The 25,211-nt window shown below is 36.2% G+C and overlaps 1 protein-coding gene and 1 long non-coding RNA gene across 18 annotated transcripts in view; both read right to left on the reverse strand.

Annotated features, from left to right (window-relative positions):
- Positions 1-25,211, reverse strand: part of PICALM (phosphatidylinositol binding clathrin assembly protein) — a 100,156-nt gene that overhangs the window by 60,131 nt on the left and 14,814 nt on the right. For 15 of the 17 annotated variants that reach the window (XM_036082177.2, XM_036082168.2, XM_036082176.2 and 12 more), the window contains exons 2-3: positions 5,391-5,533; positions 1,227-1,302 (exon numbers count right to left, since the gene is read on the reverse strand). In XM_036082177.2, the coding sequence (XP_035938070.1) occupies positions 1,227-1,302; positions 5,391-5,533 (219 nt within the window). Of the gene's footprint in view, positions 1-1,226; positions 1,303-5,390; positions 5,534-16,940; positions 17,044-25,211 lie in introns of those variants that run through there. The other 2 variants (XM_078058649.1, XM_078058650.1) reach the window with 2 other exon arrangements.
- On the reverse strand, positions 17,269-23,481 carry LOC118529353 (uncharacterized). Its single transcript, XR_013442511.1, has 2 exons — positions 17,644-23,481; positions 17,269-17,415 (listed from the first exon to the last, which is right to left on the reverse strand). It is a non-coding gene; the product is annotated as an uncharacterized LOC118529353 (long non-coding RNA).

Below are 25,211 nucleotides of genomic sequence, written 5' to 3' on the forward strand. Positions count from 1 at the left end.
ACCAGAACAATGACCAAAAGAGTCTTTTTTTTTTTTTTTTTTTTTGACCAAAACAGTCTTAATGTCTTTAAGACTTTATCACTCTAACCCAACCTTTACTGAGCTATGGCACTTTCTTTATAAGACACACCCCCTCTCCCCTTCTTCCTCAAATCAAAAAACTCTGATGGTTTCTCACTGCATTATAAAATCCCACACTATAAAAATCTTCCATGTCTGATTTTGGCCCCAAACAGCTTCTTGAAGGTTATTTGCCACTACATGCTCTGCAATACATCACCCGTAAATTCTGTTCATATTCATTTGCTCTATAAATCTTAAATATTCCATACTCTTTCACATCTTTGTACATCTATGTGCCTTTGCTTAAGTTAACCCATGTCCTTGTCCATCTTTCAAAGCCCAGCACAAAATCTCCCCTTCTCCAAAGACATTTCCCAGATTGAGCCCTACTGTTGAATATTCCCAAGTCATTTGGTATGTCCCTTATTCCTACAGCTGGCCCTCTATAATATTAACAGCCTAGTTCTGGAACTAAGTACAACAGATCCCAGTAAGACAGAATGTGCATGGAGCACTACAACATAGTATAGCAATCTCAAGTTACGGAATTAGAAGTAAAATAAATGAAATAACAGGTGTGAGCATCAGTGAGCAATTCATCTGAATAACATACCATACTTACCTTTGCTACTAAAATATATAATATTTCCAGCTACATTTCTCAGAATAAAGCATAAAATAATAACAGTAACAATGAAAGCTCATACTTACACAGTGTTCCCTGTGTGCCAGGCATTGTTGTAAGCACTTTACATTTATCAATTAAGTTAAGCCTCATAACAACCCTATAGGGTAGGTGCTATCGTTATTCCTGACGTTATAGATGCAGAGAGGTGAAGTGACTTGCTCAAGTTCATGCAGCTGGTAAGTGGTAGAGATGGGACTCATGGTAAGTGGTAGATGGGACTGAAACCCAGGCAATTCAATTCCAGAATCCATGCTCTGAAACCACTATCTTAATCTATTTCTTAGACTTCTAGGTGTCAAGTACTAAAGTCAATTGTAATCTTCACATTAAAAGAGTTTTTTCTTCCCCACACCTTTTACTAAATATGTAGTATTTAGTAAATACTTTAGTAAATTCCACAGCTAAAAGACAGAGTTTAACTCTGCAGTAATCATCATACAAGGCTGATTTTCCATAATGAATAAGTTGTCTTTACCTTGCAATCCACTTTTATCCAAAAAATTGCTTAAGTTAAACAACGTGTTTCTTGAAGCCAAATACTGAATAAAACGCTGGAAAACAAACAAACAAATAATTATGTCAAATTAAGGTAATGCCATCTAACAAACTCTAATTTGAGAATGGGGAGGGGGGTGTATTTAACACATTCCGTTAAGCTTATCTAGCTTAAACTTCTCATCCTCAGTCCTACTAATTACTTACCAAACCTAAAAACATAATCCATATATTTCACTAGCACAAAGGAATTTATTAAAGCCTAATGCCCATGGCTTTGGTATAAGCATCAAAATAAAAGGAAAGAGGCACTTTTACCCTGGAACCAGCAATTCTGGCTTTACTACAGCATATTATGGCTATAGTTAATCACACTAAAGTGGCATCTTTAAACAGCTACCTGGTGACCCAAATTTTTATGACATTTTTAAAAATGAAATACTTGTAATCATACAAGAGAATAATATAGATATCCCCTTACCCCCGTCCAGATTAAACACACTGCCATACTTACTTTAATCTTCTTACAGAAACAAAACATTAAAGAGTCTATTGAAACACACCTTCCATCTCATTTCCTTCCCTCTTCAAAATCAATCACTTTTCTGAAGTAGGTATCATTCCCACACATATTTTTACTATTTTCCCATATATTTAACCTATAAACTGTACAAATTTTGTTTTCTATTTTCAATTTACAGAAAAATCATACTGTACTTCTTTTCCAATATGCTTTTTAACAACTTTTCCCCAAGAATTATCCCTTTAATATATGTAAATCCAGTTCATTCATTTAAAATGATGTTCTAATATTTCAATGACCTACTATATCATTATGTATCCATTTCTTCATGGATGTTTAAGTTCTTTCCAATTTCACTATCATTAACAATGTTTCATAGGCATCTTTGTACTCGGTATCCAGGTGCAAACATACAGGAGTTTATCATGATATAAACAGGGTAGAATTGCTGGATCAGCATGTATGTAAAGGTCATCTCAAAATACCGTCAAAATTCTCTCCAAAGTGCTTACCATAGAACACTACCTTCATTTCCCTTTATATACGCCCTCTAAAATAGAGAGCTAATTCCTTTCAATTTCACTTCTCCTTAGGATTTCCTTTTTTTTTTTTTTTTAACGTATGCAGAGGGTTACTATCAATTAGGGTGTACACTATCACTCCCTTAACTCAATCTTGTTCATCTGCATTCACCCCAAACTAACAAGCCAGGATTTTGAAAAACAATTTGTAAACTGAAGACTCACATTTCATCACTTATTCTAAAATGACTTGTTTCAAAAAGGTATTAAAATATCCTAAGACAAGAGGTGCCTAGGTGGCCAGTTAGTTAAGCGTCTGCCTTTGGCTCAGGTCATGATCCCAGGGGCCTGGGATCGAGCCCCAAACAGGGCCCCCTGCTCAGCTGGGAGTCTGCTTCTCCCTCTGCCCCTCCCCCCCCTCAAGTAAATAAAATCTTTAAAAAAACCCTAAGACAGTATTAGACTCCATGATTTTCATAAGCTGTTGTAATTCTTTATTGTGGGAAGCCTGTCCTATGCATTATTATATGTTCAGAAGCATCCCTGGCCTCTACCTAGGGGTGCCAAGAGCATCCCCATCATTTTTGACAAATGTCTCCTGGCAGGGGCAGGATAGGGGTTCACTTTCCTCCCTGCCCTATGGTATTCTCATCACCACAGCATAGTAAAATCATATGCATACTTTCTTACAGACTAATAAACCTGCCAATGAGAAGAACATCACATTTGTCTTAGCTTAAGGGAAATGAACATGGGTTTATCTAAAAACCACACAGAAATGCTATCATCTTTCTCCTTCTGTCAGTAAGGAATGATAGTCAACTTTGTTTCTTTGCCTTTGTCAAAGTTTTGCTTCTAGTATTATCATCTTATTTACAGTCTCTAAAAGCCACCACTAATAGTTTTCCTCTTTATCTGGCATTCTAATTGGTTATATTTGTGGTTTTTTCTTTTTAAAGAATAAACTAGGGGAGCCTGGGTGGCTCAGTTGGTTAAGCGACTGCCTTCAGCTCAGGTCATGATCCTGGAGTCCCGGGATGGAGTCCCCACATCAGGCTCCCTGCTCAGCAGGGAGTCTGCTTCTTCCTCTGATCCCCCCACCGCCATACTCTCTCTCTGTCTCTCTCTCTCAAATAAGTAAATAAAAATCTTTAAAAAAAAAGAATAAACTATATATGTATTTTTTAAAAAGGTGAAAAATACCATAAACCCGAAATTCTTCAGAATGATCATGATCTTAAGTAAACATAGTCCCAATAAAAGCATAAACTATTACCCTAGTTAAGATCAAAATGCTTTAAGTTATAGTAAAGCTAATATCCAAATATTTCTATTAACTCTGTACACTGGTTACAATAAATTAGAAAGCAACTGAATAACATTTGTCCTAAAAATGATCAAGTCTGTTAACTAAGCAATCATATTTCAGGTAACACTTCTGGAAATAACTTTTAAAACTTAAATACTACTGGGGCACCTGGGTGGCTCAGTCGTTAAGCGTCTGCCTTCGGCTCAGGTCATGATCCCAGGGTCCTGGGATCAAGCCCCGCATCGGGCTCCCTGCTTGGTGGGAAGCCTGCTTCTCCCTCTCCCGCTCCCCCTGCTTGTGTTCCCCTCTCTCACTGTATCTCTGTCAAATAAATAAATAAAAATCTTTAAAAAAAAAAAAAAAAAAACTTAAATACCACCAATAAAATCATCCAATGTGGTGCTGCTCTAACAATGAATAATCAGAAAGCTAAATTTCTAGGAAAGGGAAAGTTAAAAATATTTTTTTAATATTTTATTTATTTATTTCAGAGAGAGAGTGAGAGAGAGCACAAGATGGGGGAAGGTCAGAGGGAGAAGCAGACTCCCCGCTGAGCAGGGAGCCCGATGCGGGACTTGATCCCAGGACTCCAGGATCATGACCTGAACCGAAGGCAGTCACTTAACCAACTGAGCCACCCAGGCGCCCCAGGAAAGGGAAAGTTAAGAATATTATGGATTATACAACCCAATAGGTTGTCATTAAAAATGATAAATATAAAAAATATAGAATATGGAAAGCTTATGGTGTGATGGTATATAAAAAAGCTAAATATAATATTTTATCTAAATTATGATTGTAGCTATAAAAAAATCACTCCTAGACAAGGACCAGAAGGGAACACCAAAATGTACATACAATAAGATCTGCTGCAATGAAAGAGTTATAGGTAAATTCTTGCTTTAATTCTGAATTTCAATGATGCTCTCTATTGGTATAGCAGAAAAGCCCAAACTGAGTAGTGATGGATGTCAGAAAGTCATTATGCTCAGAAGTCTAATACCATTAATTAAAGTCCCTTCCCATTTCTCCAGAAGCCATCTCTCAGCAACCAGTGGGCTGCATTTTTCTAAGGTGCATACTAAATGTAGATTTATCTAGTTGCATTCAAATATTCTTTTAACACAATTTTAAATGTTCCTTCTAACTCAACTTTGCAAGTAAGTATACTGGGCTGAGAAAATCATTTAAGGTAAGAACTAAAAATCAGCTGGCTAGGCTATCATGGAAAACAAGAAGATTCTCTCCAAACATTAAAATGCAAAAGCTTAAAGCTTTTGCAAAAAGCATCTTTTTGTTAACCTTCTGGGCAATGAAGACTTCAAAGACTTCAGACACACCTCCGCTTAAGAAGGCACTCTTTAATCAGTCCCTCTCAGCAAATGCCATCTTAGTCCTCAATATAACAGCTTTCAACTAAGCAAAGTGGTTCCAGAGACAACTATATGAAATCAGATAGAAATCTGAGCCATAATAAAGCAAAAGACAAACATACGGTCTATACACAAGGTCTACAAAGACCAGTGCTGCTTACAGAACCTACCTCTAAGCATTAATCTCTGCTTCTTGATCCATTAGAAGTCTTCTGTGCTTTGACCGACTTTCTGCTTTCCAACTTACAGACCATCTCCTCACATTGTAGAATCTACAATTTTATTTCTACCTAGTCACTTTGCCCTTTTAACCTATATTATTTGGTTGTTGAAGCCATTCCTGAAATTTCAGTAGGAGAATCAAGCTGAATCATCAGTCATCACAGCAATATGCTTGTTAATTAAAAATTTGGCTTACCTCATTTCCATACACCATCAAATGATGAGTTGTAATGAGAGATTTGAAGACCACCACCCAACTACTGTTAGTAGTTCTTTCAAATAAACTGTCTGCCAACTGTGGGATGTTCACATTCATCTCATTTGTGCACTGAATTAAGTCTGCAATTAAAAAAAAAACAGATTTACTCTCTGGCTTTATTATTAATTTCAGATGTGCACACTGACAAGTGAAAAATCTAACAATGGAGCAACAATAGATAATTTGGAGAAGTTATTAAAAATCTCTTAGGAGAACAACTGAGACCACTATAATCCACCTGAGAAGTTAATAGGATATTGATTAGGATCACATAAAGGATCAATAACAGAAAGTAAACTTCCTCTGAGAGTAATTCACCCTCAAGTATTTTATCTCAAAAGGAACTATTTCAAAGCCTTGAAGAACTTTCAATTCTCTTATTACTCATAAACCTTCAGAACAACAGTGCTAGGATTATTCATCCCTACCATTCCAAAAAAAAAAAAACTTAAAAAAAATCATACATATAGAAGCATGAACAAGCTGAAAGTCAAACTACCTTTATTAATATTCTCCCTAGAATGCTGTGTTTGCACTATTAAGAAAACAGAGCAAACATGTGGTCTGAGAGTGGGTAGGATCTGTTTGTTTATATAAATTTTCATTCTTCTCTCCTTCAGTTTTACTGAGTTCAGTTATCAGTTGGTATCAACTAGCTAAAACTAACAAACAAAACAGGAAACAAACTGAAGTTTCTTGTTGCATAAATTTTCAAGTAAGAAATTATCCAGGAACTCTGAAAACAGTTAAAACAATGTAAGTTCCAATTTTATATTTTAAGCGGGAGAGCATTACTATAAAATGGTCTAACATATAATTGTTTCAGCACCAAAACTGGGGGGGGGTAGGGGGGAGCAGCTCTTAACAGACCTCAGAGTTTTACCTCCTATCTACTTAAGAGATGTCAAATTCAATGAAGAAAATACAAGATACAATCCAATTTAGAGAACAGAGAGGAAGACCAAGAAATGAGTTGTTTTACTTTTAATGTATAAAAATGTATAAATATCTCAGCTATAACTACCATAAGGGAAAGAAATTAAAGTTATTCATGACTCATAAGCAGTTTGCCTACTTTTAATCTTCAGCGCATAATGATTAAGTAAAAATTCAAGTGACCTAACTTGGCCTTGATCACAAGAAACACCAATGCAACCATGACCATTTATCTGCTTACAATCTTTCAAAAATGTTTGTTCTAATAGGCTCAATTATTATACAAAGTAACATTGAATAAACAAATGAATTTTAGATAAGCAGTTACCCTAGCCAACAATGCTTAAAGAACAAAGCACAACACGGTCAGAGTACCCTTGGAACAGGAGAATGATACAAGGCTTTCACAATTCATACTTGCAACAAAAATTAAATAGTACTTTCAATTTGGTGTGTATGGTTCAGTTTCTGATAATAAAAAGAACTTGATCTCTGCCTTCTCTGATTCTTCTTAAATAGTACTTCATATCTGTCCTACAGCACTAAATATATTATGTACACCTTATTCCCAAAGCTAAGCTTTCTCTCTGCCCCTCAAAAAGTAGTCTGAGGGCAAGGCTTATCTGTCTTGCTCCTTTTGAATCCTTTATTTAATTTTTTTTTTTAAAGATTTTATTTATTTATTTGACAGAGAGAGACACAGAGAGAGAGGGAACACAAGCAGGGGGAGTGGGAGAGGGAGAAGCAGGCCTCCCGCGGAGCAGGGAGCCCGATGCGGGGCTCGATCCCAGGACCCTGGGATCATGACCTGAGCTGAAGGCAGACGCCTAACGACTGAGCCACCCAGGCGCCCCCTTTTGAATCCTTTAAAACTTCAAACACACTGGTCAAGTTCTGAACTCAATTATAACTTATATTCTTAGTTTTTTTTCTATTTATCTTGATATATCTACATTTTTCTATATCCTTCCAGAAATTGTTTTGATAAGCTATTCAATTCTTAAAGTTACTTCCTCTTGATGGTATCAAGTCCACACTCCTCAGAATCGTATTTTTTTTAGTTTTCAAAACTGAACCTGTCATAAAATTTCTTGTCACAGTATTACCCCAAAGGTGCTCCTACCTCTCTGTATTCATATACGCTCCCTAGAGCCCATCGGTAACCAAGTCTCCTAAATCTCCAGCAATTCTACCTGTTCCTCTCCATCCCACTACCATTGCCAAAGCCAGAGTTTAAATTCTATTTCTTTTTTTTAAATTTTTTTATAAGATTTTATTTATTTGAGAGAGAGAGCATAAGCAGGTGGAGGGAGAGGGAGAAGCAGGCTTCCCGCTGGGCAGAGAGCAGGACATGGGATCAATCCCAGGACCCTGATATCCGGACCTGAGTTGAAGGCAGCCGCTCACCTGACTGAGACACTCGGGTGCTCCTAAATTCTATTTATTTCTTAACTAGGGGGTGCCACCTCTCCTGGAAGTATTCAGAAATTGGGGAGGGAGATTAACACAGAGATTTTACTGGCATTTAATACCAAGGATGAGGAAGATAAATTGTCCTGCAAAGTGCACAATCGGCACTTCACATTTTAAAACTGTTCCACCTACTGGGGCACCTGGCTGGCTCAGTTGAATGAGCATGTGACTCTTGATCTCAGGGTTGTGAGTTCAAGCCCCACATTGGGCATAGAGCCTACTTTAATAAATGCATAAAAACAACAAACCTGCTCCACCCAAAATTGTCCCCACAAAGAAATGGACTGACTGCTTCTTACCTGATGATACCTGATTTGGGGTCTCACCCACCTCACACCCCCCTTCTCTAAACTGACCACAGAATTATCTACAACACAACACTTTCACTGCTTAACCTCAATGACATCCCTACTCCTTACAGGATGGCATACACTTCATCCTTGTCAATATTCTCCCTTCTCAAATCTTAGCTTCCAATACAAAACCACTTTCCAGTTTTCTGTGATGTACCTTGCTGTTTCACCCCTGCATCTTTACATTCTTGCTCATTCTTCAAAATGAATCAAGTCTTCCCTTCACATACCAAGGTACCCCCCAGTCACTAAAGCTAGCACATAATTCTACATAATAGAATTATCCTACACTGTAATTATTTCCAAATCATTACCTTCTAACTAGTTTGAGAGACCTTAAAAGGAGACTGCAAACATTTTTGTTAGCAATTTCCATACTCTTCATCACAAAGTTAGTAATAAACTGCTCGATTAGTCAGAAATCTGACTTAAGATTTAAGTCAGATCTTAAATGAAGCAAAAGGTATAGATTGTAGTTTCAACTACAGGATTTTATATATAATATTAGAATATATATATTCTAATGCTATAAACCAATGCTATAAACCCTTTGTGATCAGCTCTCTCTGCATCACTTTGCTTCAGTTACACGGATGTCTCCTTTGCAATGCCTCCCACAGACCAAGAACTCTTACCTCAGGTGCTTAGCACTTGCTGTTCCTTCTGCCCAGAATACTCTTCTCCTAGATATCTACACTTTTTGCTCCCACACTTTATTATTACAGATCTTTGCTCAAATGTCACCTTATCAGATGAACTCTTCCAAATAATTATACAAAATAACAAAGCCTCAGGGCACTTCTCTACCTCCAAACCCTCAATATCCATCCTTACTCACTTTATTTGTCTGCAGAGCATTTACCACCTAACTCATCTTAATCCATTTAATATTTTTCTCTCTCAATTAAAATGTAAGTTCCATGTGGGTAAGGCTATGTTTTGTTCTCTACTGTATCCCCAAAGGCCCAGAATAGTGCCTTGTGTACAGTGGTCACTCATACTTCTTTAATAAATATTCATTTAAATAAGCATATGGACGGTCCTAGCATGACTTTTTAAATAAGCATCCAAAATGGTATTTTTACATAGACTAAAACCAACAATCTATGACTATTTGCACAATCTGCTATTGCCAAAGGAATAAAAAACAAACCTGAGCCCATTACATGTGAAAATTTTCAAATTTCAGGTTGGAGAGGATCTAACAAATGAAGGTTTTTATTATAATGCTTATGAAAACTACAGTATACTTTAGAAACAATCACATAAAAACTGAAGGTAACTCCAGAAACTAAAATACAGCACTTCACATTAAACAGGAAGAAGAAATAAGAATTCACGCCGAGGGGCGCCTGGGTGGCTCAGTCGTTAAGCGTCTGCCTTCGGCTCAGGTCATGATCCCAGGGTCCTGGGATGGAGCCCTGCATTGGGCTCCCTGCTCAGCGGGAAGCCTGCTTCTCCCTCTCCCACTCCCCCTGCTTGTGTTCCCTCTCTCGCCATGTCTCTATCAAATAAGTAAAATCTTTAAAAAAAAAAAAATTCATGTTGAGATTATGAATCCACAGTAGACCAAATACAAAACCAAAGTTATACAAATATTCCTGGGAGAAGAAACACTGAATAGTTACACCGACTCTATAGAATATACTTCCCCTATAGTATTTTAACTCAAGCAGTTCTCTAGGCAGTAATTTTTCCTCTGCACAATGTCTCTACTACAATAGCTTGAAAATGCTTCCAAGTCTGAGTTCCAACAACTGAGGAAGGAAAATGTTATCCCACCTCCAATCATTCCAAACAAGAATCACACATATCATGGGAATCTTGATAGCTACTGCTTTTCCCATTCTCGATTCAGAAGACTTCAGTTCTTAAAAACCACAAACTTGATATTAAATTTCCCTTAGCAATCAAAAGGGTTCTAAATGGAAACACATCTTATATTTTCTTTTAGTTATTTACCTTAAGAATATAAAAACTGAAATACCTTCTTGATATTACATTATTAATAATTCCTAAACCCCACACTAAAAAAAATTACTACATGGGATATAGGCTCCTTGCGTTAAGGTATACATGAGAATTTATGAGGATTCTAGTACTGAAAGGGAGGAAGAAAATAGGCCTACAACAGAAACCTAAGAGCATCTTTCCAGAGACAGTGGAAGGAACCAATCCCTACTATACAAACAAAATACTCTCACTTTTATTATCTAATATGCCCCTCCAACAATGTCTGAGGTAGATAAAGTAGACATTACCTGTAGTAACACAAATTAGACTTTCCAAAAGGTCAGGTCACAGAAACTCACTACTATAGTAGTGACAGATTCATGAACAGAATTAAATTTTTTTAAAGGTAAGGGTGCTTGGAAACATATATACCAAGTGAATACCCAATTAGCCAATTTAGTGCAAGTCCTAAATCTCTAATCAATTTAAAACAAAAATGCAAAATAGAATTTTTTCCAGGGGAAAATGTCCAGCAAAATATCAAAAACTTAGTAGTAACCAATTACCAGATGGATTCATTTCCCAAGGCAGAGTTCACCAACTTTAGAAACTTAAGCCACTTAGGGTTCACTTCCACAGCAAGTCAGGCATGCACCATTAGCAGAATGCTGAGGGTGTCAAGTTCCCAACTATACAGGCATTCACTGGACTATATATATCAAAACTATGCTGATACCCAAGTAGATTTTCTAATAAATAAACTTGACTAAAAACAGTATTAGTAAAAACAAAAACAAAACAAAACCCCCACAACGTATCATAATCATTTAGCCAAATGGCTATACTATCTTTTTTTTTTTTTTAATTTTATTTATTTATTTATTTATTTGACAGAGAGAGAGCATAAGCAGGCGGAGTAGCAGGTAGAGAGAGAGGGAGAAGCAGGCTCCCTGCTGAGCAAGGAGCCAGATGCGGGACTCAACCCCAGGACGCCCGGATCATGATGAGCCGAAGGCAGTCGCTTAACCAACTGAGCCACCTAGGCACCCCTACGCTATCTCTTTCAAAAGGATCATGATGAAATATACTTCTTTTGGTGTGTGTGTGTCTACATCATAAGACTGTTTTGAGGATTAGCTAATGCTGTTGGAACTATATATTAAGAAAGTCTCAACAAATACTAATTAAATACTATTCTTTTTCAGTGCTTTTATTACATATAATACACCTATGTCATATATATTAATTTATAAACATAAATATTTTAAATGATTCCAAATTTGTTTTATATCAATTGCATTTTTTACCAATAAACCCCTTCACCCATTCTCCCACCCTCATTCCCCAACCACCAATCTGTCCCCTGTATCTATCAGCTTTTCTTAATATCCTCATGTAAGAGGTAACATGGTATTTGTCTTTCTCTGACTTATTTCACTTAGCATAATGCCTTGGAGATCCATCCATGTTGTTGCAAATGGCAAGATTTCATTCTTTTTTGTGGCTGAATAATATTCCACTGTGCAAACATACCACAATTTCTTTATGCATTCATCCATCAGTGGACACTTAGGATGCTTCCATATCTTGGCAATTGCACATACTACGACAGTGAACACGAGGGTGTATATATCTTTTCAAGTTACCCAGAAGCAGAACTGCTGGATCAGACAGTAAATAGTTCTACTTTCAATCTGATGAACCTCCATACTGTTTTCCAAGTAGGTATACCAATTTACATTCCCATCAACAGTGCACAAGCATTCCCTCTTCTCCATTTGGTTATCTGTCTGTTTGATAATGGCCACTTCAACAGGCGTGAGGTGATATCTCACTGTGGTTTTGATTTGCATTTCCCTGATGATTAACAATGTTGAACATCTTTTTACATTCCTGTTGGCTATCTATATGTTTTCTTAAAAAAAAAAAAGTCTATTCAGATCGTCATTTTTTAACTGAACTGTTTGTTTTTTGCTATTGAGTTGTATGTGTTCTTTATATACTTTAAGTATTAACCTCTTATCAGATGTATGATCTGCAAATATTTTCTCCCATTCGGTAGGGTGCCTTTTCATTTTGTTGATGGTTTCATTTGCTGTGCAGAAGCCTTTTAGTATGATGCAATCCCACTTAGTTTTGCTTTGTTGCTTCAAAATGATTTCAAAAAATCATCAGTGCTCGCTTCACCAGCACATATGCAAAAAATCATCACCAAAACCTATGTCAGGGAGTTTACCACCTATGTTTTCTTCTAGGAGTTTTATGGTTTCAGGTCTTACATTCAAGTCTTTAATCCATTTGGAGTTCATTTTTTATATGGTGTAAGACAGTGGCTGAGTTTCATTATTTTGCATGTGGCTGCCCAGTTGTCCCAGAACCATTTGTTAAAGAGACTATCCTTTCCCGGGTGTATATTTTTGGCTCCTTTGTCATAAATTAATTGACCATATATGCACAGGTTTATTCATGGGTTCTCTATTCTGTTCCATTGATCTGTATGCCTACTTTTATGATAATACCATACTGTTTTAATTACAGTAGCTTTGTAATATAGTTTAAATTGAAGAAGGGTGTGTAATGCCTCTAGTTTTGTTCTTTCTCAAGACTGTTTTGGCTATTTGTGTGTGTGTCTGGTTGTTTTTGTAAATTTTAGAATTATTTGTTCTATTTCTTTGAAAAAATCCCATTGGAATTTTGGTAGAAATTGCACTGAATCTGTAGATTGCTTTGGATAGTATGGATATTTTAACGACGCTAATTCTTCCAATCCATGAGCACAGGGTACCTTTATATTTGTGTCTTCTTCAATTTCTTTTATTAAGTGCTGTGGATTTCAATATACAGGTATTTCACCTCCTTTGTTAAGTTTATTCCTAGGAATTTTCTTCTTTTTGATGCAACTATAAACGGGATTGTTTTATTTTCCTGATAATTATCAGTACACAGAAATGCAACAGATTTTTGTGTGTTGATTTTTTTATCTTACAACTTTACTGACTTCGTTTTTCAGTTAACAGTTTTTTGATGAAGTCTTTAGGGTCTTCTATATATTATGTCATCCACAAACAGTGACAGTTTTACTTCTTTCCAATGTGGATGCCTTTTATTTCTTTTTCTTGCCTAGTTGCTCTGGGTAAGATTTGCAGTACCATGTTGAATAGAAGTGGCACAGAAGTTGCATCCTTGTCTTGTTCCTGGTCTTAGAAGAAAGGATTTGAGCTTTATACTCTTGTATGATGTCTACTGTGAGCTTATGAAAGACACAATTTCACTGAAAGGACTCATTTCTTCAATCATCTAGAAAATTAGAGATACACTAAATTTGGAAGGCAAATTAAGTGGATCATCAAATGTTGCTTCACTGATCAGATCTTTGAAATCTTTCCTGGGTAGGAGTACAAATGGTAAGAACAACTATTCCAAGAAACAGCAACAAAAACAGTAGTCAAGAAACACTAGAGGACAAGAGGTTTCTGAATTTTTGCTTTTTTAAAAGTATCAGCAATATTTTTCTCATTTGGCATAAATTTGAAAGTATTTATAAAACACACAAGTTGAAATCAGACTTATGGCAAAAGAATTTTATAAAAAGAGGCACATTTGCCCTTATCGTAAGTGTCAAATGTCTGGGAAATGGAATGAACAGTCTTAAATATTACTTCTCCACTCATTTTTTTGTGTAAGGGGTCACAAAGTATAGTCTGAATTAAGAGGTAAATGTTACCATTTTAACTTTATAGTTTGCGGGGTCCCCCATGTGAAACACAACGTTAATACTTTTACATAATTCCCATTAGAATTAATTCAGAAATATGGTCTTCATAGACCGGCTTATACCTTAAGAAATAAATCTAACCAACTTATTAATTGGATGTGAAAGTAAAAACTGGGAAAAGACTTACACACTACAGAATGTTCAGTACAAGTAATAAGAATTGAATTAATTTGAAAAGAGAAGGGTGCATTTCAAAGTATTAAAAAGAAATAAATATATCCAAATGGCTTTGATAAAAGTACAATGAAACTAAAGGAGCTAAGTGACAACGTGAGAGGACATGTTCAATAATGGTAAAGACAGCAGTCTTACAATGAAATACTACGAGGCCAACAAACAGGGCAAAAAAGGCTGACGGGAAAATGCTCAGGGTACATTAAATCAAAGCCATGTTAAAGAACATTACAGAGTAAGATTCCATTTTTAAAAACTGTAGATGTGTAATATTTTCTGATACATACTGATGTCCTCAATAGGCTGATGCAAAAAGAACTGAACGCTTTCAAAATTATTCAGCAGGTGTGAATAGGTAGCCAAAATCAATATGTAAAAGACCTATACCACTATTATTTCCATAATTTTACAAATCTCAATAAGCACATTTCATGTCACACAGCAAATACCAATCCTATACTAACTTATTAATTGGGTGTGAAGGTAAAAACTGGGGAAAGACTCACATACCATAGAATGCTTGGTACAAGTAACAAGGATTGGGGAAAAGAATTACAAAGATGAATTAATTTGAAAAGAGAGAAGGGTGCATTTCAAAGTATTAAAAAGAAATAAGGATATCCAAATGGCTTTGATAAAAATACTAAGAAGCTAAAGGAGCTAAGTCACAATATACAAGGACATTCCAGATCCTTTGGGGAATACCATGATCAGTGGCAGAAAGGACAGCCATGATGTGTTCTTTTATTTCTTCAAGCATATGAGGAAGAGGTGGTACACGCACGAGAGCTGCATGGTGTAACAGCTGAAAATCTGGTACCCACTGTTCTAGAGGTAGGCCAATATTGTGAATATAAGTTCAATCTCTCACCATGGTAGATGAACCTTAAGTTACCTCCAAAAACCACAAAGAAAGTAAGGCAGGGCGCCTGGGTGGCTCACGTGGTTAAGCAACTGCCTTCGGCTCAGGTCATGATCCCGGGGTCCTGGGATCAAGTCCCACATCGGGCTCCCCCCTGCTCTGCGGGGAGCCTGCTTCTCCCTCTCCCTCTGCCTGCCACTCCCCCTGCTTGTGCTCTCTCTCTCTCTCTCTGTCAAATAAATAAAATCTTTAAAAAAAAAAAAGGCAAAGGCCCATCTTACTAAAAAAATAAGTTGCAGCTGCAGGAAAAACCAATCTGTTAACACAAGTAGATACGCTATTTCTGTCGCTGGGTTCTCTGCAAAATGAACGAACAAAAGATTCATACATGTGAAAACTAAGAAATGTAAAGATAACACTTTGGTAATAGTACATACTATATTTAACCTGTTTATACCATAGTAAGTTTTTCTTTCCTTTTTCTTTTTTTTTAAGTTAGATTTATTCAAGTAATCTTTACACCCATGGTGGGGCTCAAACTCATGACACCTAGATCAAAAGATCAAGAGTCACATGCTACTATGGACTCTGAGAAACAAACTGAGGGTTTCAGAGGGGAGGGGGGTGGGGGGACGGGTTACCCGGTGATGGGTATTAAGGAGGGCAAGTACTGAATGGGGCACTGGGTGTTATATGCAATCAATGAATCATGGAACACTACATCAAAAACTAATGATGTCATGAATGGTGGCTAACATAACATAATAAAATTAAATTTAAAAAAAGAGAGTCACATGCTTTTTTGACTGAGCCAGCCAGGTGCCCCAGTTTTTCTTTCCTTTCGACTGATTTTTTTAATCGCCATGTAAAACAAGAGGTTTTCTTCCCTTAAAAACTATTCAACAGAAAAGTTCCTATAAGCAAGCCATTAAAAATTCTCTCATTATCTGGCTATCCCTATTTATTTTAAACAAAGTTTTTTATGAAGACACATTAACCCAAAAAGACCTCCCCTCAGTGCTAATTTCATTTGCTTATGGAGACTACCCAAAGAAATCAGTTTTTAAAAAGAGGAATAAAAAATTTAACATAGGGTGCCTGGGTGGCTCAGTCAGTTAAGCAGTTGCCTTCAGCTCAGGTCATTATCCCAGGGTCCCAGGATCGAGTCCTGCACTGGGCTCCTTGCTCAGCGGGAGTCTGCTTCTCCCTCTCCCTGCTGCTTCCCGCTTGTACCCGTTCTCTCTCTGTCAAAAAAAAAAAAAACAAGAAAAACAGAAACCAAAAAAACTTTAACATAGATTTAGGAAGTATTCCTAAGTCTGCAGTATATGTAGGATAGATCACATAAGTGTCAAGTGTTGGGTGCTTTCAGAACACTTTAGAAAGTAACAAAAAAAGAAAGGATTGACCTCCTCTATATCTGTAGGAGAGGAAAGAAGTGGAACTAAAGAGGGACTACCTAAGAAAACAATTCAGATGGAGCTAGGTAAACAAAGCCAACCCTAAGCTACTCTGTTAATATATAGCTGAAATTTAGCCTCTTAGGTCATAGCTGAACACAAGCCAAGTTTGCTGAATTGTCTGTACTTTAATTTTAAAAATGCAAAATAAATCATTTTAGTTAATGGAATCGTTACGTAGTTGCTCTAAAATTTTAATCAATATACAAGTATCTTTTTTAAATCAGTCCAATCTACTGCCTCTTAAAATCATCTATCATTATTTATGCATTTGCCTCTTCAACAAATCTGTTACATATACATAAATCTTACAAGAGCAGAATAAAGTTTAAGTCATAAAAATGCTCTACAAAAAAAACACATACTCTTTGAATACTCTCAGAATTCACTACTACTGATTTATATTTTCAAGTGAAACAGTCATTCTTTTTTTTCCCTCATTATCAGAATGTTTTAGCTTGCTATGTAAGTTTTCTTAATAATAAAAAAGTGAAAACTTACAGCTTCTCCTTGGTGTTCTGGTGTATTCTGCATTCCTACTACTAGATGGCAGACTGTACAGCAAAACAATAGGACTGTAGCAAGAATAGAGGGATTCAAGTTTGTCTCCTTAATTTTGAGACTGTTTAGGATTCCATTCTAGTATTCCAAAGTGATGATTTCCAAACCTTGACACTCCAGTCCCATCCCAGATTCCAAATAAGGATCTTAGAGGTAAGGTAAATCATATTTTAGTAAGTACTACCCCAAAGGCAACTATTACTTCTATTAATTTTTAATTTACCAGAAAATATAATTACTTAACAGAATAAAAAAACATCACTTGATATAAGAATAAAAAAAGATTTATTTATAGGAAAACAAAATGAAAGCATTACAGTGATCCAACATAAAAAAACAATACATCCATGATATAAACACAAGGTGTTTTCATTCCCTTCTTTGAAGATCTGAAGTTTCAGAATTACCATCCCACCTGTAGGAAAGGAAACATGTAAGTATCAAGTAATTTAAGAATGCCAAAATCACAAATTCACTCTTTTTGTATTACATTCTAAGAACTTACTAATACTTCATCAGCCCAGTTAAGGAGATAAAACCAGAATTCTTAAAAATAATCTAATACTGGACCAAAAATGCCCAAAACAATTTTCTAAGCAAAATTAAAAGTCAACAAACAACTCATCGTAAGTACTGTACTTACCTCCACCAAACAGTCCGGGGGAGCAGAAAAAATGAAAAGAATTCCTTCATTCCAAAAAGACCAAGAAACAGGAATCAAAGCTTAAGAAGCTCCTCAAATGCAGTTCAGAGTACTATATAGGAAAAAAATTTATCTGGGGTCCAAGAACTGGGACTAAGTCTGGAGAAAATATGTTATTAATAGGAGGTGATCAAGTGTCCTGGTTTTCCTGAAACAGTTCTGGTTTACACCTGTTGTCCCAGTGTCCCATTCAGATAGCACACCTTTTCACTCTCAAAAGTGACCCAGTTTGGAATATAAATTCTGTGTCACCCTAGTTATAAGAGACCTAATAAAAGTCTACATGTAACTAAGGAATTAATATACTACCACCACGTACTCCTGGCATATTTGCATTTTTCTTTCTGGGGTGCTATATTCTAGTTCTTCCTCAGCCTTCCTAAAACACAAACAAGCTTCCATTCTATTCATTTTGTCCTCTCATCCCCCAACCCGTGGGCATTTTCCTAACATTAATAATCTCTGATTCTGTTTTTTTTCACCCTGAGAAAATAATCTTTTAACTTGAACAAAAACCTCTAGGCAAATGATTCTCAAATTTCTTCTCTGAAAATCAGCCTAAGGTCTTCTGGGAAGTTTGAGATACTAGAAATTTTCACCTCTATATCCAAAAATATCAGGAATATAATCTCAACTGTACCCTGAGTGTCCCTTTTCTGTTTTAAGCAATCAAGACTCATTCTTCATTCTGTTAAAATAAATTCAGTTATCTTTTGTTTTCTTCTATCTTCCACAATGTGTGACATGATGCTATACATATAGATTTATAGGTGAAACAAAAGCCCATCTCTCCACTCAAAAGATAGGTGGGGGTAGAGGGAAAATAATAGGCAAAAAGTCCTCCTCATAGCTAAGTGATACTGTCAGCCTATGTCTAAAACATAAGTAAGTAAGTAGGAACCCAAAAGATTTTCATGGCTTTTCTTAACAGTTTAAATTCTGCCTACTCAGAGTGAATAATGAATTGCAGTTAGACTTTCTGCCATAGTCTACCTCATCCAGAAAACACAAGTTCATGTCCCAGATGCAATTAGAGCAATAGAATCTTTATGATCCATCTTCCTACAGCCTTGCAAACCTTAGTATGAACAAGTAGAAATTCTGTATGTTCTACAATATTCATCATACACTACAATATGCCAAATAGGCTTAGGACTTAGAAAAAGGCAACAGATGACAAAGCTGCTGCCATCAGGAAGCTTACATACTGGTGGGGAGAAACAATCAGTAAACAAATGAACAAATATATGGCAGATGGTGATAAGTGCTAAGGATTTCTTAGCACTTAAGAAGGATGGGACATATTTTTGGAGAGGTTGCTAATTATACATGATAATCAGGAGTCTTTGGATAAAGAGACTTTTGAAAATTACAGTAACAATGGTAGTGTGTCACCCGTGGCCTGGAGGCCTATAGAATTAACTACCATGATCAACTACCATTTTCCAGAGAGTGGGGAAGTATGGAGGTATCCTATTAATTCCACATCACACGTCTGCTTCACCCTTGCCAAACCAAAGTCTTACTGAACAGAATCTTCTCTTGTTGATTCTACAAAGCCTCCAATTTCATGTAGATAATAAGTAGGGACTGGGAATCTCATTTATTTATTCACACACTTCACAACTGAACAAAAGCGACCTTGGTGTAACAAAATTACACCAGCCATTTGCTACAGTTCATTAAGTCCCACACTTGTGGCAAGTAGGTGTCAAAAGACCCCTCTAAACCATTAACATATGAAGGCCATTTCTAAAAACTTTTTTTCAAACTGCTGTAAACAGTAATGACAAATATAGTCAGAAATAGATAAGCACCAAATAATAAGCTATCTATACAGCTTTAAGTTTTTAAATAATGCTCTGTAAGTGGAAAATATGAGTAATTATTAATAAATCACCATAAGATAAAGTAGAAGTATTTTTCCCAAAAAGTTTTAAACTTAAGCCTTTAAGTTTCTACAAGAAGGAATAATCACTAGAAGTGTTTCAACAAAAAATATGTCCACCCTCACAAATTTCATAACTATACAACTGTTCTTATAAAATGCCATTATAACCCATGTTTGCTTATTTCTCAGCATTAAAAAAAAACCCTGATAATTTCATTTTCTGACAAATGCCTTTTTATAAGGCTATCTTCCGAGATAAAAATCTGCTTTATAGGGGCGCCTGGGTGGCTCAGTCGTTAAGCGTCTGCCTTCGGCTCAGGTCATGATCCCAGGGTCCTGGGATTGAGCCCCATATCAGCCTCCCTGCTCAGCAGGAAGCCTGCTTCTCCCTCTCCCACTCCCCCTGCTGTGTTCCCTCCCTCGCTGTCTCTCTGTCAAATAAATAAAAATCTTAAAAAAAAAAATCTGCTTTATAAGCTGCCAGAATTAAGACTGAAGATGTTATTTTTTTTAACTTAAAAATTCCATGTAAATTATGCCTCAATAATGTTAAAGGAAAAAAAACTCCCACTAGTTTCAATCTTTAATCTTTTTGCCATAAACTGTTTGCTGATCTAAAAAAACTTTTTCAGAACTATGTATGACTATAGGAAGTTTGATATGTTTTATTTTAATTCCAAAATAAAGTTATTATTTGATTAAATCTATTTAAAGTCATCAACCTAAGTATATTACAGCAAAAATTTAAGACAAAATATTTTGAGGATTATCTCTTCTATTAAAAGTTGACATGATCACAACGTATTCTGCACAATGCATAGTTAATTATGGATTTATTCTCCCCTAAATATACGCTTTAAATATTTCTCAATACAAGGTATTCTGATAAACAGACCTCTGCTGCTAGGGAATATAGAAACAATGAATTTAACACTTAGTATTGTACAGAATGCTTACAATGGGTTTTTATTTAGTTCTTCTGCTTCTAAGTATCAATGATAACAATAATAATAATAAAAGACTAAGAAAAGCCTTAGTTGATGCTTTCATGCAAGTAGCTATCTATTTTTAGGTAAAAGATAATATCACATATATTTTTTAAATCTATGTATTCTAACTGTAGATGGATATATAAAAAGTCCCTTAAATTTCTGAGATACTATATCTTTCTCTTGGTTTGTTATGAGAAGGCAATATAAATCTTAAATGGCCTAGTCAAATAGCAAAGAAAAATTCAACCACCTTTCTCCCTTTTCTGGAATATCAACCTTTCACCATTTTCCTTTTGCTATGATGACAAAGGCTCCCCAAACAGGCCTTCTACCCAACTAAGAGGCTACTACTTTGAAACTACTATTTTCCAAGTATGATCTCTCCCAAAACTTGACAAATACTGGAGACCATTACCTACACTTTTTTGTTGCACTGGATACCTTCCAGAATGAACGAGATTGGCAGATGGGGAAAAGTGTGTCTGTTTTTAGTTTTTTCTATTTTTTTGAAAGTCCTTTTCTCCCTGTTAGAGCTCTTTTCTGACTTCCACTCATTGGATAGTCTATCCTAAGTACTATATTTCCAATCTCTGCTTCAAACAGTTATGATGAAGACACTAATCTCACTATCACTAAAGTTCGGCTCTAGGTTCTCCCATTTCTTTGAATGGTGCCATCCATGTCTATTTTCATATGCTAAGACTACACAATAACAGGATGAAGTGACATCAGAATGAGGAAAGTATCTAGAATCAAATTCCAGATTGACTACCTATCATTATAACTTCAAGGCATGTGAGTTAGCCACTCAGTTTCAATATCTCCATTTTAAAAATAGGAATAATTATCAAAATAGTACAGGAACATACTTAGAATATTTTATAAACTTTAAGACAGTATTACAAATATTTGATCTTGTTAGTTTTACTTATTTTATTGATGAGTTTTCCCTCATCACTTTTCCAATATAGTATTATGAAACCACCTCAAACTCAATGACTTCTGTACTACCATCTTTAGAAAGTTTGTAAAACTCAATTTCTTCAACTGGGAAGTGTAACTATGGTTACATGAATATGTGGCAAAATCTTTATACATGCAGATCTCTTTATACTTTACAAAGTTCTTTCATATCCTTAGTCTTCTGATTATTACAATAGCCTTGTGACAGACAAGGCAAGGGATGCTCTGTTATCTCCCTTGTAAAGATTTAAATACTTGCCTATCTAACGTAACACAATACAATGGCTGTGCTGAAATGAGATTCTTTAAAACACTCACCTTTCCACCAGAGGGATAAAGATACACAAATTCTCTCTCTTCATTCCAAGTAGTCTGAGTCTTGTCATCGCCCTCTCTATTCTAAAATTCATGCATCTCTCTTCTTATCTCTCACAAATCTAATTCCTAGTACAGGGGATAACCACTTCTTGTTTGGCGTAATATTTTCTGCTCCTTGGCATCATCTCCACTCTGGCTACAATCAGCTGAAGTTGACAAGGCATAAGGAAGGCATTTCATTCAAAACAAGTTCACAAGGAACATGTTTCAAAAGTTTTGGACATCTCCATCTTCAAGTGCCTCAGAAATTGTAAGCTTTAATTTACACACAAGCTTTAAAAAGCCAATAAAATGTTACAGAACAAAGTCAATACACCAGATTTCAGGTGAGGAAGGCTTTTATGGTTTACCATTAAAGGAACACATAAAGCAGTTTTTCAGTCATCTGACCCAGAGACGTAATCATTTCCAATTCTTTAAAAAAAAAAAAAAAAAAAGGCCTCAAAAGCTATAGGTTGGGGGGCGCCTGGGTGGCTCAGTCGTTAAGCATCTGCCTTCGGCTCAGGTCATGATCCCAGGGTCCTGGGATAGAGCCCCGCAGGGGGTTCCCTGCTCCGCAGGAAGCCTGCTTCTCCCTCTCCCACTCCCCCTGCTTGTGTTCCCTCTCTCACTGTGTCTCTGTCAAATAAATAAATAAAATCTTTAAAAAAAAAAAAAAAAAGCTACAGGTTGGTCACCAAGTTAGAAAAACACAACTCTGATGAAGAAACTAAAAAAGCACTCCTAGGTTAAGTCTACAAGCCCAAAGTTAGGAAGCAGCTTAAAAGTTTTCCATCTTGTGATAAGAAACGGTTTTCACCCTGCACAGCACCTTCCACAGTTAGTCAGGGAATGTCTCAGCCTCCTGAGTGGCTCTATAAATACCTCTTAACTTAGCTGTCAGTTGCAACTCTATAACTAATTCTTAATTCAGTACCTGTGAGTGTGTTCTTTACTGCCACTCAGGTGTGTTGTGGGATGTTTCCGGGATGTGTGAAAAATCTGCAAATAATGCCTTGGTGCACTCTAAGTCACCAATTCAAAACATATTTTGCAAAAATATGAAGAGCAAAAATAAATGAATGTTTATACTGTACCAAGTCTAAAATTTTATACTGAATTAATACCTAACACAAATTCTAAACCTAATAACTAATACAAAATAGTCTGTCAAAAAAAGTTACAAAAGCTAATGCTAAGAAAATAAAAATAAAGGAGCAAATACTGTCAGCTAAATGTTAATTTCTCAGTCATTAAACAACTAGTTTTACTTCCAAAGTATAAATGGGTACAAGGATAATGTGGTTACATCTTCCAGATCTGAAAAAGTGATCATATAAAGAACAAACCAGATCTCTCCTCCTGTTTCATACCAAAAGATCAAATGCAACTATCCTAAAACCCTCTTGAATATGCAGTTTTTAAAAACAACTTAATTGCAGAGCAACAGACTCAATTTTGTATTTACCAACAAATATTCACACTGGCCTTATAAAATCAAAACTAGACCAATTCCCCCCATGACAGATCACATGAAATAAAGCTAATAACCAAAATTAGTGAAATCGGTTTTGTTTGCTACTCACCTAAGATAAATGCTACACCTTTCCAAAATTGCACCCCTCTTTCCAAAGATGCTATCTGCAGACAAACTTAGCAGTTAGAAAAGGTACAAGCAACTATTAAAACAAGTTTCCTACATATAATTATGAATTGAATACAACTAAAGATTATTCTAAACTACACCAATAAGTTTCTTATTTAATTTCAAGACACAAAAGGTAAAAAGCCAAAGAGAAAGACAGCTCACACTGTATTTGACAAGTATTTGAAAGTCAACTCAAAACTAGCTACATGTACAAGTACTGTGAGTAAAAAGGTTGAGACCAAACATGAGTAAGCAGCTAATCAGAAGAACTGATGCAAACTTGGTCTATTCTAGAGTTCTAGTTTTAATAAGTAGATCTATTCAACCCCCATTTACAATATATATACAGTATACATACACTTCAGAAACAAAGTCCTTCCAACAAACATATAAATTAAGAATCTTTGAAACAATAATGCTTAGATTTCTATGGTTCTCTGAAGTTAAGGGATAAAAATAAGGTTTGAGAAATAATTCACAAATTCATCACATAACCAAATAACTTTAAGATGATGTTACTATACATATGTGCATACGGTGAGAGATTAGTGATGCTCCATTATATACCCACAACTGATCTCCCATTATGACCAACAGCCATCAAGACTAATTAGCCATGGGACGCCTGGGTTAAGCGTCTGCCTTCAGCTCAGGTCATGATCCCAGGTTTCTGGGAAAGAGTCCCACATCGGGCTCCCTGCTTAGCGGGAAGCCTGCTTCTCCCTCTGCCTGCTGCTCCCCCTGTTTGTGCTCTCTCTCTCCCTATGACAAATAAATAAATATTAAAAAAAAAAAAAAAGACAGCCAAGAACAGATGAATGGATAAAAAAGATGTGGTATAGGGGCGCCTGGGTGGCTCAGTTGGTTAAGCAACTGCCTTCGGGTCAGGTCATGATTCTGGAGTCCCAGGATCGAGTCCCACATCAGGCTCCCCGCTCAGCGGGGAGTCTGCTTCTCCCTCTGACCCTCCCCCCTCTCATGCTCTCTCTCAGATAAATAAATAAAATCTTAAAAAAAAAAAAGAAGAAGAAGATGTGGTATATATATACAATGGAATATTATGCAGCCATAAAAAAAAAAAAAAAACACGAAATCTTGCCATTTGCAATGACGTGGATGGAACTAGAGGGTATTATGCTAAGCGAAATAAGTCAATCAGAGAAAGACATGTATCATATGATCTCACTGATATGAGAAATTCTTAATCTGAGGAAACTGAGGGTTGCTGGAGTGGTAGGGGTGGGAGGGATGGGGTGGCTGGGTGATAGACATTGGGGAGGGTATGTGCTATGGTGAGTGCTGTGAATTGTGTAAGACTAATGAATCACAGACCTGTACCTCTGAAACAAATAATACATTACATGTTAAAAAAAAGATAGTAGGAAGGGAAAAATGAAAGGCGGGAAATCAGAGGGGGAGATGAACCATGAGAGACTATGGACTCTGAGAAACTGAGGGTTCTAGAGGGGAGGGGGGTGGGGGGGATGGATTAGCCTGGTGATGGGTATTAAAGAGGGCACGTATTGAATGGAGCACTGGGTGTCATACGCAAACAATGAATCATGGAACACTACATTAAAAACTAATGATGTAATGTATGGTGATTAGCATAACATAATAAAATAATATTAAAAAAAAAAAAAGACATTAGCCAGTG

Source organism: Halichoerus grypus, chromosome 11 (genome assembly GCF_964656455.1).
Source record: "Halichoerus grypus chromosome 11, mHalGry1.hap1.1, whole genome shotgun sequence".
NCBI lineage: Eukaryota > Metazoa > Chordata > Mammalia > Carnivora > Phocidae > Halichoerus > Halichoerus grypus.